The sequence below is a fragment of the Sinocyclocheilus grahami genome, unplaced genomic scaffold (genome assembly GCF_001515645.1).
Source record: "Sinocyclocheilus grahami isolate Dianchi unplaced genomic scaffold, SAMN03320097.WGS_v1.1 scaffold241.1, whole genome shotgun sequence".
NCBI lineage: Eukaryota > Metazoa > Chordata > Actinopteri > Cypriniformes > Cyprinidae > Sinocyclocheilus > Sinocyclocheilus grahami.
The window spans coordinates 727,720-742,952 of NW_015505420.1; the positions used below are offsets into that span (position 1 = coordinate 727,720).

The 15,233-nt window shown below is 37.3% G+C and overlaps 1 protein-coding gene across 1 annotated transcript in view; it reads left to right on the top strand.

Moving 5' to 3' along the window:
- The window catches only part of prrc2b (proline-rich coiled-coil 2B), a 48,206-nt gene that overhangs the window by 1,871 nt on the left and 31,102 nt on the right, over positions 1-15,233 (top strand). The window contains exons 2-14 of the mRNA XM_016289143.1: positions 4,601-4,779; positions 5,120-5,297; positions 6,102-6,204; positions 6,314-6,377; positions 6,463-6,606; positions 8,000-8,298; positions 8,379-8,506; positions 8,588-8,751; positions 8,829-8,916; positions 9,007-9,160; positions 11,515-11,842; positions 11,988-12,151; positions 12,361-12,562. Coding sequence (XP_016144629.1) covers positions 4,665-4,779; positions 5,120-5,297; positions 6,102-6,204; positions 6,314-6,377; positions 6,463-6,606; positions 8,000-8,298; positions 8,379-8,506; positions 8,588-8,751; positions 8,829-8,916; positions 9,007-9,160; positions 11,515-11,842; positions 11,988-12,151; positions 12,361-12,562 — 2,131 coding nt within the window. The 5' untranslated portion in view covers positions 4,601-4,664. The remainder of the gene's footprint in view (positions 1-4,600; positions 4,780-5,119; positions 5,298-6,101; positions 6,205-6,313; positions 6,378-6,462; positions 6,607-7,999; positions 8,299-8,378; positions 8,507-8,587; positions 8,752-8,828; positions 8,917-9,006; positions 9,161-11,514; positions 11,843-11,987; positions 12,152-12,360; positions 12,563-15,233) is intronic.

Genomic DNA, 15,233 nt, shown 5'->3' on the forward strand with positions numbered 1-15,233 from the left:
TTTTTTTTTTTTTACCAATTATCCAAATAATGTTTAGTCCTAGAAAGCTGTTATTATCAGAACACATGAGCATAACATGCGGTTAGCAGATCAATGAATGAGAGGACAGCGTTACCAGAGTTTCCCATATACCACGCCAGTGTGTGTTACAACACAGTAGGGCCATTGCAGAGAGAAACGATACTGTATTACATCGATGTTTCCTGTCGGCTCGTTTTTCGAGAGGACTTTGCTGTTCCGATGAGCGTGAACGGTATACGAGTGGAGCAACTGAGCGGCGCGCACACGCATAGAGCGGGATAATACGCAGAGCGTCACACCACGTGAAACCTGAGCGGTGAACTAATTTTCGGCAGCCGGAATTTCGGTGCATCTCTAATTATTGGCGACATCAGAAATGGATATTATATAATAGATGCTTTTTTGAAAATTTTTGCTATTTAAAAATATTAAAAAAGGATTTTTTACACGACACCCCTGCTCTCGACAGACGGCACCCCGTTTGGGAAACACTGAGCTAGGCGATATCGCGTTCATAATCAAATGCGATTCATCTGCGATGAATGCGATGTTGCCTAATTGTCAGTGAACTATGGCTCTGTGTAGTGAATGCCGCTCCATTTGAAAGCAGGTGATGGAGATTTACTACTAATCACGGGACCGGCTTTACTGATTAGATGCGCATGACAATAGCATGCGATTAATTGCACAGCCCTAATAGTTGACCCCAAAATGAAAATCTGCAGAAAATGTCTTCACCCTCAGGCCATCCAATATAAAGATGAGTTTGTTTCTTCATCAGATTTGGAGAAATTTTATTTTTAGGGATGCACGATATTGGATTTTTGCCGATATCCGATAATTTTGACCGATATATAATTATTTTTAATTTTGGTTAGTTTTTAACAAGAACTTATTTGTTAGAATTAAATAAACAATAATAAAGTTATTTTATAATTACAGTACATTGAAGATTTGAAAATAACTATAAATAAACAATATATTAATCACTGCATTTTTTTTTCAGAAAGATGCAGTGGTAACCTTACAGGGCTCTACAGTGTGACCATTTCAGTCGCATTTGCGACTGAAAACTACTGCGTGCGACTATGAAATAATATTTAGGAGCACCTGTGCGACTGACCCGATCAGCATATTTGTGTTTGCGCTGAGGGAGCTTCAAAGGTTCTAATATACGTACGTACATGTTTCTGCAGTGTTGAGTAATGCATCACAGACATATCCTCTCATTATAACAAACAAAGTGTTGACGGAGTGTAAATAAGAGATTCATGTGCAGTGTAAGGAGCTTTGTTGATTATAATGGAGTTTTGTGAGATCGGGATGAACTAAGCTTTTAATGATTATTAAGGTTTGCAAATGTGATATCGATTTAATACAACAGTTAATTAAACAAGAAGTTAATATTAAGTGACTTATATTGTCTGACAACAACACAATTGCCTTATTTTGCTCTTTCATCAACGAAAATAGTTTTAAAACAAAAGTAACAGCTGAGCCGCTGCGCATCGCCATTCAAACCCAGCGGTGATTCGTTTATGAATGAACTGCGTTTTTAAACAAATCTAGCGAGTCAGTGATTCAATTACTAATTCATAAAGACGGTCACATACTTCGTTCCTGAATAATTCAGCTGTTCGAACGAATCAATTGAATGAATGTTTCAGTGATAAAATCAGTTATATGTTTGTAAAATATATTAGTGTTGAATTTCTGTCTGGCAAGTAAACAAAAAAATATCATAGCCAATTGCGATTCAATTGCCAAGGTGTCCGTTGAGGGTTGACTGTATAAAAACAGTTTGTGCTGCACTGTATTTGTTTTGTCTTATCGTATCTATCATATGTTGTTGCCTTATTAAAAAAATATGCTATACATTTAAAAGATATGTATTTTAATTTTATAGTATATTCTTATAAATACATTCATGAATGTTTTTAATGAATGGATTTTATAATAATACAAATAGCAATGTGTAACATTTTACCATATTTAGTGCAACACTTTTATTTGTTCCCCACAAAATAGTTTTTTCACTAAATGTTTGGATTTCTAAAGTTATTGCGCACTGATTTTTCTAGAATAACTTTTGCTGCCGAATTATCCACTAACCTAGTTTATGAACCCTAGGTATCGGAATCGAAATCGGAGGTGAAAAAGGCGGATCGGAGCATCCCTAATTCTAAATATATTTGATCTATGGGATTCAAGTTTAACTAGTAAATACCAAAAAGTGTTTTTACAGTAGCTAGCTAGCCAGTAAATCAAGATATGAAAAATCTAAGCGAGTTAGCTCTATTTCATTGACAATTTATGAGGTATAAACTAGCTCAAGCTGTGATGCTCTTTATGCTAGCCAGTTTTCTGTTATGATAGGTAAGTACAGTACTGGTCAAAAGTTTGGAAACATTACTATTTTAATTAAACAGTGTGTAAATGCATCTAAATGACACTTCTATTGCAGCCTCTGTGTTTCCTCTGCATTGCAAAGATCAATTTTGTTGATACTGATTTAATTAGCATGGTAACAACCCAAATGCAAGAATTTGACTCAAAAGATGGTGCACACTTTTAGAAAAATTGGCTTAAAGGTAAAAATGGCTATAAAACTTGTTGGAAATTAATTACTATTACTGCTGTGAACTGACCACACAGAATATGAAGAATATCAAAAAATTCAGGAGTCAGCTGTCCACGGTAGTCCTTAAGATATCAGCACAATAACACACACAGCAAAATATCATCTAATTATCGTTATCGATAAAATCCTAGAGAATTATCAAGATATAATTTTGTCAGTATCGCACACCCATAATTTGTTAATTAATTGATATAATAATTTATTGTTGATAATTGTTTAAATTAATAATATAATACTTTTGACTCATCCATTTTCTTAACAATGGTTTAGGCTGAAATGTAAAGTTTATCATTTTATAAAACTTTGTTTTGTGAGAACTTGTATCTGAACGGTAAATTATGCTTTTTACAGTAATTTTACAGTTTAATATGGTACTATAGACATTGCCCTACCCCGCTCATATGGTATTAATTTTATTTGTGCAAGTCTTAAAGTCTTAAATTTGAGCTTAAAAATCCTGCAGAAACCCTGATTTTTTTTCTCTCTCTCTCTTTCGTTAATTCATTCGAATTCATTTAAATAAATATTATCTTGGCGCTAATTTATAGCCTAAATAGCCTAACAAATGAAAATGACTTATTTATCCATTCAGTTAGATTTTGTGCTGCAAAACATCCTTGACAGCCGTTGTCCATGCTGGCAAATAATAATGGCCACTCGATGTGAATTATATAAATAATTTTAATAGCACGGCCATTCAAAACCAGAGGGTCTACCATGTGCACAGTAAAGCGATAACTGCAGACAATCCTTTTGGGTGGGAGTTAATTTAAACACAGATAACGGATACCAGTTGTGTCTAAAGTGAATGTCAACAGGCGGGCCAAAAAATCGGATATGGTCAAAAGATTGGATCTGTGCATTAAGACTTGCAGTGTAAATGCAGCCATTGAGACAGCGGGACACATGAATATTGATTTCACCTTCACCCATAATTTGTTAATTAATTGATATAATAATTTATTGTTGATAATTGTTTAAATTAATAATATAATACTTTTGACTCATCCATTTTCTTAACAATGGTTTAGGCTGAAATGTAAAGTTTATCATTTTATAAAACTTTGTTTTGTGAGAACTTGTATCTGAACGGTAAATTATGCTTTTTACAGTAATTTTACAGTTTAATATGGTACTATAGACATTGCCCTACCCCGCTCATATGGTATTAATTTTATTTGTGCAAGTCTTAAAGTCTTAAATTTGAGCTTAAAAATCCTGCAGAAACCCTGATTTTTTTTCTCTCTCTCTCTTTCGTTAATTCATTCGAATTCATTTAAATAAATATTATCTTGGCGCTAATTTATAGCCTAACAAATGAAAATGACTTATTTATCCATTCAGTTAGATTTTGTGCTGCAAAACATCCTTGACAGCCGTTGTCCATGCTGGCAAATAATAATGGCCACTCGATGTGAATTATATAAATAATTTTAATAGCACGGCCATTCAAAACCAGAGGGTCTACCATGTGCACAGTAAAGCGATAACTGCAGACAATCCTTTTGGGTGGGAGTTAATTTAAACACAGATAACGGATACCAGTTGTGTCTAAAGTGAATGTCAACAGGCGGGCCAAAAAATCGGATATGGTCAAAAGATTGGATCTGTGCATTAAGACTTGCAGTGTAAATGCAGCCATTGAGACAGCGGGACACATGAATATTGATTTCACCTTCATCTCCAGTTTAAGACTGTTTGGATGATCCCTATGTGGCTTTTTTTGCTAATTGTGAGGTTAATCTGATCCATTTTGTCCAAAGTTTGAGTTTTGTTGTTGACCAGATTTGAAATGTGTCTGAGCCGCATCCTTTTGTGTCCGGATGGAAAGATGACATTTCTGTGGCTTTGAAATGATTATTCATCTCAGTTCAGCGGATGTGTTGGAGAGACGTAGGTTCTTCTAACCGTTGTGTCATTATGTGGGTTACTTCACAGAAACAGACGGTACTGAGGAAGAGGTGCAAAGAAAAATTTCCATACTCGATGACATTACATCGCAATGTCCGATCGTTTGGGGCAAATAACCAAGTCCAAGGATGGGAAAAGCAAGTATTCATCGCTCAGCCTATTTGACAAGTACAAAGGGAAGTCAATAGAAACTCAAAAAAACACAGGTGAGACTAAAGCACTCAATATTCATTTATTCACATCCAAATTCAAATGTTTATGCAATTGATGCAGAAGGACTGCTATGTAGGCTAAATCTGAAATGAAATTTTGTGCATCACGTTGTTTGCTAAAAAATTAAAAATTGTTTAAATTACATTTGTAAAAGATCAATTTGTTGAAGTCTTCAGTTGATTAATTATTTAAATTTTTGTATTAAACCATTCAAATGAAATCCAGAAAAATGAAAGCTAAAAAACTGTGACGTTTTCCCTTTATATGTCACCGTTTTAACACCCTCTCTCTCTCTCTCTCTCTCTCTCTCTTATCTCTATCCATATCCTGCAGTTGTTGCACGACATGGCTTACAGAGTCTTGGCAAAGTGGCCGCTGCCCGGCGCATGCCCCCTCCCGCTCACCTGCCGAGTCTGAAGTCTGAGAGTAAAGGAAACGATCCCAACGTGATTATCGTGCCCAAAGACGGTACAGGATGGGCAAACAAGCAGGATCAACCCGATCCAAAGAGGTCAGAGCCAGCGCGGTTTTGGCATCAGCACTGCTGGTTATCACACACTCTAAAACATGTCTGTGTGTGAAGTGAATTGAAGGACAGATCATGAGCTGTAGAGTGTTTTGTGTGTTTGTACAGCAGGTGCGTCTGTAGGTCACTGAGTGTGTCATTCAGGCAGCTTATATTATATTAGATATACCAATCTGATACTCGGTATCGGTATCGCCTCCGATTCTGCCATTTTCTGACAGATCAGGTATCGGTCAGACGAGGCCGATCCAAATTCGATATTGTGCGTATACTATTGTGTTGTTGTTGAGCCCCACGAAAGGCACAAAAACATAAAGCACCATAAAGTTTTCGTGCACTATATTCCAAGTGTTCTGAAGCCGTTCCATAGTTTAATGTGAAGTACAGATGAATATTTAAGTCGTTAAATATAAGTCCACTTAAACTCTTCTCTCCGCTGCGGCTGCCAGTCATCCTCCATTCAGCTTTCAAACACATTCGGTTATGACAGTCAAGATGATAAAACTCTCCAAGATGATTCAGTGTTCCAGTTATTATACAGGTGCATCTCAATCAATTAGAATGTCGTGGAAAAGTTCATTTATTTCAGAAATTCAACTCAAATTGTGAAACTCGTGTATTAAATAAATTCTATGCACACAGACTGAAGTAGTTTAAGTCTTTGGTTCTTTTAATTGGGATGATAAGCATGAAGTGCTCTAAAATTTCCTGGTAGATGGCTGCGTTGACTGTGGACTTCAGAAAACACAGCTGTCACACGTTGTCTGATTAGTTTGTTTCCTCCTGTAGTTCCGTTGCATCATCAGCACAGCTGCCGGAGTCGCAGCCACCGCTGGCTTTACAGAAATCTGTCTCCAATCTTCAGAAACCCATGCCAATAACCAGCCAGGAGGTACAGATGGCACATTCATCATCTCTTCATAGTGCTCACCCTACATTGATGTGGGGATGATGAGTGTATCGTGGTGTCTGATGACTGTTGAATGTGTTTGTCCTTCTAGAGCACAAGTACCGGTGGACCAAAACAATGGACACAGCTCAATGGAAAGGCAGTAGATCAAGATGGTAATCATCAGTTTGTTCTAATCAACACAATCAGATGTGTTAGTTGTGATGTCGTGTTTTACGTTTGTTTGGCTTTGTTGTCCAGGTTTAAAGGTCTCAAGCCGACTGCAGCCCTTCTCTCACGAGGAATTTCCGACGCTGAAAGCAGCGGGCGAACAGGACAAGGCTGGCAAGGAAAGAAGCGTCTTCGATCCGTCGTATGGGCCCGGACCAAGCCTCCGCCCACAGAGTGAGTCCTATATTCACTATAAAACATTTAGGTTTCAATCTTCACTAGAAAAGAACCAAAACTGTATTCCTGTCTTAACCTAACTCACTGTGCACAAGCAAACTAATTTTATTTATATTCAGCGCTGTCAGGTTTGATGGAAAATGTCAGGCTTGTATAATTTGTCTTTGCGTGTTTGCGTCATGTAAGCTCTGATCTGATGTGGTGATCAGTAGACAACTTTCAGTAGTGTCCTTTCTTATTCAACACATACTGTCATGATGTATAAAAACAGGAGAATGGAGAATGATAATTTATTGCATTACGTATTGAACTTATTTCATTCCCCAAAAAAACAAAACATTTTATTGAAGTAATTGAAACATTTAGGTTTCAATCTTCACTAGAAAAGAACCAAAACTGTATTCCTGTCTTAACCTAACTCACTGTGCACAAGCAAACTCATTTTATTTATATTCAGCGCTGTCAGGTTTGATGGAAAATGTCAGGCTTGTATAATTTGTCTTTGCGTGTTTGCGTCATGTAAGCTCTGATCTGATGTGGTGATCAGTAGACAACTTTCAGTAGTGTCCTTTCTTATTCAACACATACTGTCATGATGTATAAAAACAGGAGAATGGAGAATGATAATTTATTGCATTACGTATTGAACTTATTTCATTCCCCAAAAAAACAAAACATTTTATTGAAGGAGTGAATTTGCGTTTTCATTCAGCCCATATGCTGTTTTTTTTTTTTTAGACCATTCTGTTTTTGCTTCAAATTTCAAAATTATACAATCTAATTACCATGCGTTCACACCGCCGCCGTCGAGAGCGTCAAAGTGGCCGTAAGTCATTCATTTTCAATGTGAGCCGGTGTCTTGGACGTTGAGGAGAGTTGAAATCAGGTCAACTTTATGGTAATGAGCTATGACGCGGTTTGGTGGCAACCAATCGGAACGTAGAAGTCCACCGCTTGAGAAGATTCCAGAGAACGCAGTCCTGTAAACTTTGGTTCTGACCACATTAGTTCCCAAGCAAAATGGAGGAGAGGTTGATTATTGTGAATTATTATAGTGAGCGCACAGTTAGATTAAAAAGTGCTCATGCTGCATGTATGCAGCATCTCTGTTTGGATCGTGATTAAAATACAGTGGCTGCCTCTAATTTCACATTTGTATTTTATAAATACAAATATATATATATTTGTATATTTATTTATTTGATTTGTGGTTTTGTTTTTCACAAAGAAATTTACATATCACATTAAATCTCAATTTGTAAAAAAATAAAAAACATAAGAAAATTGTACCGTGAAATCTGAATTGTGAATCGTATCGCATCGTGAGTTGAGTGAATCGTTACATCCCTATGTCTCAGTGTGATGTGCTGATGTTGTGTGTCGTTGTCAGACGTGTCAAGCTGGAGGGAGGGCGGTGGGAGGAACCTGCAACCCCCAGCGCTGTCTGCCGCTCCGCCCTGCACAGACACGGACACCAAGAGCAGTGGCCCAGCTGAGACCACCACTCCTCTTCCTCCCTCCTCCTCCTCCTCCTCCTCCTCATCCTCCTCCACTGCCGTTGCTCAGTCCACTGATGTGAAGGAACCATCGCTGCGGCCTGCTCCGCCTGTGCAGCGCAGAGCCGCCCCATCAGCCCTCCAGTACCAGCACCACACCACCACCACCTACCACGACATGCTGCCTGCGTTCGTGAGTCTCTGGCCATCATGTCAGTTATCCAATTTGTTGGGGTTTCTTTGAAAAGATCTTACTTGCTCTTTGTTTGTCAGATGTGCCCTAAAGAGACTCGTGATGCCCCGGGCTCCTCGGATCACGGCCCGACCACTGTGGTTGCTCCTGTGCGCTTTGAATCCAGGCTGATTTCCAGACCAGCATTCCCTGCGCCAGAACCCATCAAGTAAGTGTTGTTTTAATCACTCATGTACAGTGAGGAAAGCTTGCTGTCCGCTTCTATAAATCACTGTTTTTCATTTTACAGTGGTGATATAAGAAGAGAGACCCGTTTTCCCCGTATCCCCCCACGCCCCTCCGCCCGCCCGATCCGCCGCCCAGGAGATCGAGCTCCCCGTCCTGCCATAATCAACCCTGAGGACCTGAAGGACCTCGATGAACTGGACAATGACTGTGAAGATGGCTGGGCAGGTGAGTGCCCGCTTTCTTTATGAACAGCAGATGGGCATTTTCGCCAATGCTTATTGTGACCACTGTCTGTTCTTCAGGTCTCCATGAGGAAGTGGATTATAGCGAGAAGCTCAAATTCAGTGATGATGAGGAAGATCATACCCCCTGTGAGAAGAACAAAATCTGGTGAGCTTTTCTATGTTTTAATGCAGTGCGTTTGCTGTGAAAGTGGCTTGTGTTGAGATTGAAGCACGTTCTGGTGCTTGTGTCTTGCAGGGATGACTGGGATAACCATCAGGACCAGCATTCATCTCAGAGCTCTGGTGACGGCACGTTCCCACAGGACGCTGAGAAGGAGTCATACTCACGCCAGCCAGAGCCCATAACCTTCAGGAAGCCCAATGGACAATTCTCCTCTACTGAATCTCAGGTAACGGTCAACAGCCTTCTGAATTTTTGTTTTTCCCCCAAGATCTTTCTTTATTTTCTACTGGTATTTTAACAATGTCTACATTGTGTAGGCTTGCATACAAACCATAAATATAAGTAGAGCGGTGTAAATTCATTCTTCAGTTGTGTTGGGAGCTCTATTATAGTTTTTATATTTTTTTACTTTGTTTTCATTTTAATTTGAGTAATTTTATTGTGTCTGTCATGTTTTACTTTTTTTTTAGTTTGTATAATTTCTATTAATTTTTTATTTCAGTTTTAGTTATTTTAGTACATCAAGTTAAAATTAATTAAAATGAGAAATATTGCTTTGGAAACTAGCTGAAATGTTTTTTTTTTCCCATTTAACTTTTAATTTTAAGTAACTTTTTTTTATGGTTTTAACAGTTTTAGTTTTAATTACCTGTAATTTTTAATTAATAATAGCTTTAGTTTTTTATGATAATCTATCTGTCCTTCACAATTGAACCAACTCTTTGCTGCTGTATTTAAGAATTTATACTGTATATCCTATGTTTTGATTGGATAACCTCATGTCAAGTGTGATGCATGCTAAGGGTGCTCCGATCAGGATTTTTCGTCAATCACAGGAAGCAGTGTCTGCCAATACCTGTCACTAATACTGATCTTTTTGAAGCCTGCTTTTTATCATGTAGAATTATTTGTAGTGATGCTCCAGTCAGGATTTTACAGACATTCATTCAGGGCCTGAATTTCATTTTTGAAAATGGGGGAGAATTCCCCTCTTTGGTGACTTGTGGGTTTTTTTTTTTTAATTTGAGGGGTGGAAAGGGGCTTTTTTTTTTACTTTTTTTTCAAATATATATAGTTATTTCACATATATGTTTGATCATGCAGTGCATTTATGTTTTTATAATGGGGCAATTGTTGCACAATAGCTTACACACAGCACAAGCCTGATTTCGTGAGCTGTATGTGAGGTTCACACATACTCCGTTTGCAGTGCGTATGCAGTCCATGTGCAGTAGCCTACGTAAGCAGTACAGAAGCAGCACAGACTCGTATTGTGCTTTCACACAGGAGTCCGCTACTGATCCGCGTCTGTTTGCCACAAATACAACATTTATCCATTTGGATTTCAAATCCTAACGTTGTTACTGAAAATGCTTTTTGAGCATTGTGATACTCTTTTTACACAGTACTGTAATACAATCTTTCATAGACATGTTTAAACGCAGTAAATATAAGCAAGAGTATGTGCGAACCTGAATGGTTTAAGCACGGGCAAGAATTAAAAAGAAATGCAATTTATAAACTTCAGTGACAATGCAACACTGCCTCGATTCTGCAAGTGAAATCAAACCATGTAGAATTATTTGTAGTGATGCTCCAGTCAGGATTTTACAGACATTCATTCAGGGCCTGAATTTCATTTTTGAAAATGGGGGAGAATTCCCCTCTTTGGTGACTTGTGGGTTTTTTTTTTTTAATTTGAGGGGTGGAAAGGGGCTTTTTTTTTTACTTTTTTTTCAAATATATATAGTTATTTCACATATATGTTTGATCATGCAGTGCATTTATGTTTTTATAATGGGGCAATTGTTGCACAATAGCTTACACACAGCACAAGCCTGATTTCGTGAGCTGTATGTGAGGTTCACACATACTCCGTTTGCAGTGCGTATGCAGTCCATGTGCAGTAGCCTACGTAAGCAGTACAGAAGCAGCACAGACTCGTATTGTGCTTTCACACAGGAGTCCGCTACTGATCCTGCTACTGTCTGTTTGCCACAAATACAACATTTATCCATTTGGATTTCAAATCCTAACGTTGTTACTGAAAATGCTTTTTGAGCATTGTGATACTCTTTTTACACAGTACTGTAATACAATCTTTCATAGACATGTTTAAACGCAGTAAATATAAGCAAGAGTATGTGCGAACCTGAATGGTTTAAGCACGGGCAAGAATTAAAAAGAAATGCAATTTATAAACTTCAGTGACAATGCAACACTGCCTCGATTCTGCAAGTGAAATCAAACTTCCCAAAGTGATTATCGGCAGATAGCGATTGGTCGCCGATCAATCGGAGCACCCCTAATGCATGCTAGTGCAAAGCTTAATTTTGATATTTCTTTTGGCACATCGTGCCATTTAAGTTTCAGACTCTTATTGTAGGGAATACAAGAACATTAAGACAACATTATTTTAAAAGCTTCTCAGTTATTTTGAAGTTTTGTTGTTCACTCTAAATGGTTTAAAACACTTTTTTTTTTTATTGATCTTTTAAATGCCACCTTTAAGGTGCTACTATCAGTCCTGACTCATCTAAGAGATTTCTTCTCTCGGTTGTTTGTGATTTGCAACACCAGCAGAAGAACAGTGGAAACAGTGAGTCCGCAGAGGAACAAGAGGAGCCCCAACGGCAGGCGCCTCCTCGTGGGAAGTTTGTCTCGGCTGATCTCTCTGCTGTGGAGAGAGCGCGCAGACGGCGTGAGGAGGAGGAGAGGAGAGCGCGGGAGGAGAGACTGGCTGCCTGTGCAGAAAAACTAAAAAAACTGGATGAAAAATTTGGCAAAACTGAGAAACCTGCACGCTCTGGAGAAATGCTGAGAGAAGCAGACAGCAAGGAGCTGACACAGTCTCCAGGCCGGAGGTCATCCAAGCACCACCAGGAGGGCTGGCAGTACTGTGCTAAAGGTTATACTAGTTCATTTATACTAGTTGGTTTATAAATTTAAGTTTTAGCTTCCCTTGTATTGGGGATTTAAAGGGAGATGTTCGAAGACATCTCAGAGGATTTTGATGCTGCTCTTTTCTTAACACCTCATTTCATTATATATAGAAGTGTCGGATACACCAGCTGAGTCGTCCAGTCAGGATTACAAAGATGAAGGTTGTAACTACCACAATGATGATGAAGGTCCTGAGTCCACCTCTCCCCTCCCAGACTACGGCCGGCACCAGAAGCCTGTGCCGCCCCGCTTCCAGAAGCAGCACCAGCAGCAGGTGAGCTTTTACACCTAATCCTGTAAGTAAGAGGAAATGGTTATTATTAATACAGCCGCCCTGAAGATCTTGTGTGTCTTTGCAGAAGTTATAATACTCAGAAATGACTGTTTTTGTGGCCACTATATGCTTTTGTCAATGCTTTTTTTGCTGTTATATATACTGTATGCTTTCATTTTATAGATATTGTTGAATTTTGTGTTTTTTAGGAGCAGGTATATAAGATGACTCCGTGGCAGCAGTCGGGTCACCCCACCCATTCCAGCTCTGCTCACCCACAGAGAGGCTTTTACCCTCCTCATGTCCTGGGCTTTGACCCGCGCTGGATGATGATGCCTCCCTACATGGATCCTCGCATGGCACAGGGATGCTCTCCAGTGGATTTCTACCCTCCTGGCATTCACTCATCTGGTAAATTACAACATCCACCATTAGTGGTCAGCCGCTATTTGGCATTTTACAAATATCTGCATCGGCCGATAAGTTTTTCCCGTTTGGCCGATGCGTTCAAGGTGGGACTTTTTGCACAGAGTGCTCACATTCTCCCTCTTGTTTGCTGTCGTCGTTAACAGTTCTGTCTAATATGGATAGAAGTCTGTCTAATAATCAGATAGAACAGTTAAACAAAGGAATTAAAATGTATACAAAAAAGTATTAGAACGACTGTTTTTATATTATTAGTAATAGAAAATCAAACATTATAATACTGTCTCGTTTGCTGTCAGCATTGAGAAAATACGCATTTAAATCATTCATTTTAACAAATCTTTGAATATCTATTAATGAACATTTAATTTCCCAAATCTGCAAACTTAGTCGAATCTAGTTGAGATCATGTGAAGTGTGCATGTGTATCCTGCACTATCGCGTGTACTCTGCATGACAGTTGGTCCGTGTGAATTGAATGCTGACAGGAGGAGAGTTCAGCTTCACTGGAGATGCGCGATAGACAAAATTTAAACTTGTGATTTTCAAATTATGCTGCGCTTTATCCATTTGCCCACTGTCATATTCATGTCATTTTCACTGTGTGCTGTATGTAAAATGAGTGTTACCTTGGCTTTATTTGAAAAAAATATGATTCCCAATGCGCACACAGCTGTAGTGCCCTGTTGGTTACAAAGTTAACTTTTTATTAAATATTTATTTGTGAAAAATACATTGCCATCTAAAGTATAAGTATGTTTATTTTACACATTTATTTTTAAATCCATTTTCAAATTATTTCAAATTTCTTAAATAAGATATCGGCATCGGCCACCCTGCTTTCCAAGATATCGGCATCGGCTGTCAAAAAAAAACAACAATATCGGTCGACCACTATCCACCATATTTAGTGGTGTTTGCCAAGTCAAGCATCGCTATTATTCATAGAGATGCCTTTTAATAAAAGGATTAAACTGCAGAATGTGACGAGTGAACTCTCTTGACTCAATCCAGTAAGCTAGGCATTTTCAAACTGTTTTGTCAGTCAAACCCCTTTGACAGAACACATCTGAAGTTCCCAATACTTTTTATATTTTATCTTAACATCACATTTGCATGTTTATGGTTCTCTGATGTTGGTTAATGATTTTATTTGTTTACATTTATATCATATATTTCATTGATTTTATTTTAAAATGAATAGATGTATAGTTAGGGCTGGACTATATGGCCAAAATTTATATCACGATACATTTCTTATTTTCGGTCGATACGATATAATTCCGATATCGATATGAACACAATTTATCTGAAATAGAAACCTTTTGTAACATTATTCATAGAGATGCCTTTTAATAAAAGGATTAAACTGCAGAATGTGACGAGTGAACTCTCTTGACTCAATCCAGTAAGCTAGGCATTTCCAAACTGTTTTGTCAGTCAAACCCCTTTGACAGTCAAACCCCTTTGACAGAACACATCTGAAGTTCCCAATACTTTTTATATTTTATCTTAACATCACATTTGCATGTTTATGGTTCTCTGATGTTGGTTAATGATTTTATTTGTTTACATTTATATCATATATTTCATTGATTTTATTTTAAAATGAATAGATGTATAGTTAGGGCTGGACTATATGGCCAAAATTTATATCACGATACATTTCTTATTTTCGGTCGATACGATATAATTCCGATATCGATATGAACACAATTTATCTGAAATAGAAACCTTTTGTAACATTATAAATGCCTTTATCATCACTTTTGATCAATTTTAAGCATCCTTGCTAAATAAAATTATTCATTTCTTTCCCAAAAAATGTATACAAATTATACTGAATGGAATAGTGTATAATGTTACAAAAGCTTTTCATTTCAAATAAATGCTGATCTTTGGATTTTTCTATTAATCAAAGAATCCTGAAAAAAAATTCACTCAACTGTTTTAAATATTGATAATCAGCATATTAGAATGATTTCTGAAGGATCATGTGACACTGAAGACTGGAGAAATTATGCTTAAAATGTAGCTATGTATGATCACAGGAATAAATTACATTTTAAAATCTATTCAAATAGAAAGCAATTTTAAATAGTAAAAATATTTCACCATTTTACTGTTTTTGCTGTACTTTGGATCAAATAAATGCAGCCTTGTTGAGCAGAAGAGAATTCTTAAAAAAAATTAAAATACAACAACACAAAAAAATCTTACTGTTCAAAAACATTTGACTGTTATTGTAGGCTGATTATTCTTATAGATTGAAACAAATGTGCTTCAGCCAGAAAAAAGGGTATGAAAAGTGCTCCGAGTCGCTGCAGACAACAAAAAAATCGAACAATAACAAAAACTGGAAATGTTGCTGGAGACCAAGGTTATTATAGTTTAGCATTTTTAAATTCGTTTTATTTTAATATCCTTTTCAAATTTGCAATAAAATTTAGTTTAGTTTTTATTAGTTTCATTAATAATTTTGTTAGTTTTAGTTTAGTTTTTATTTTGTGAACACATCTATTTAGTTTTTATATAGTTTAGTTTCAGTTTTAGTAATTAAAGTTTATTAGATTTAACAGATCACTTCCAGAGCGCAAACCAAAGAAAGACTTGGGCTAATTTAACCTTAGTGATGCAAATGTCTAGGGATACCAAA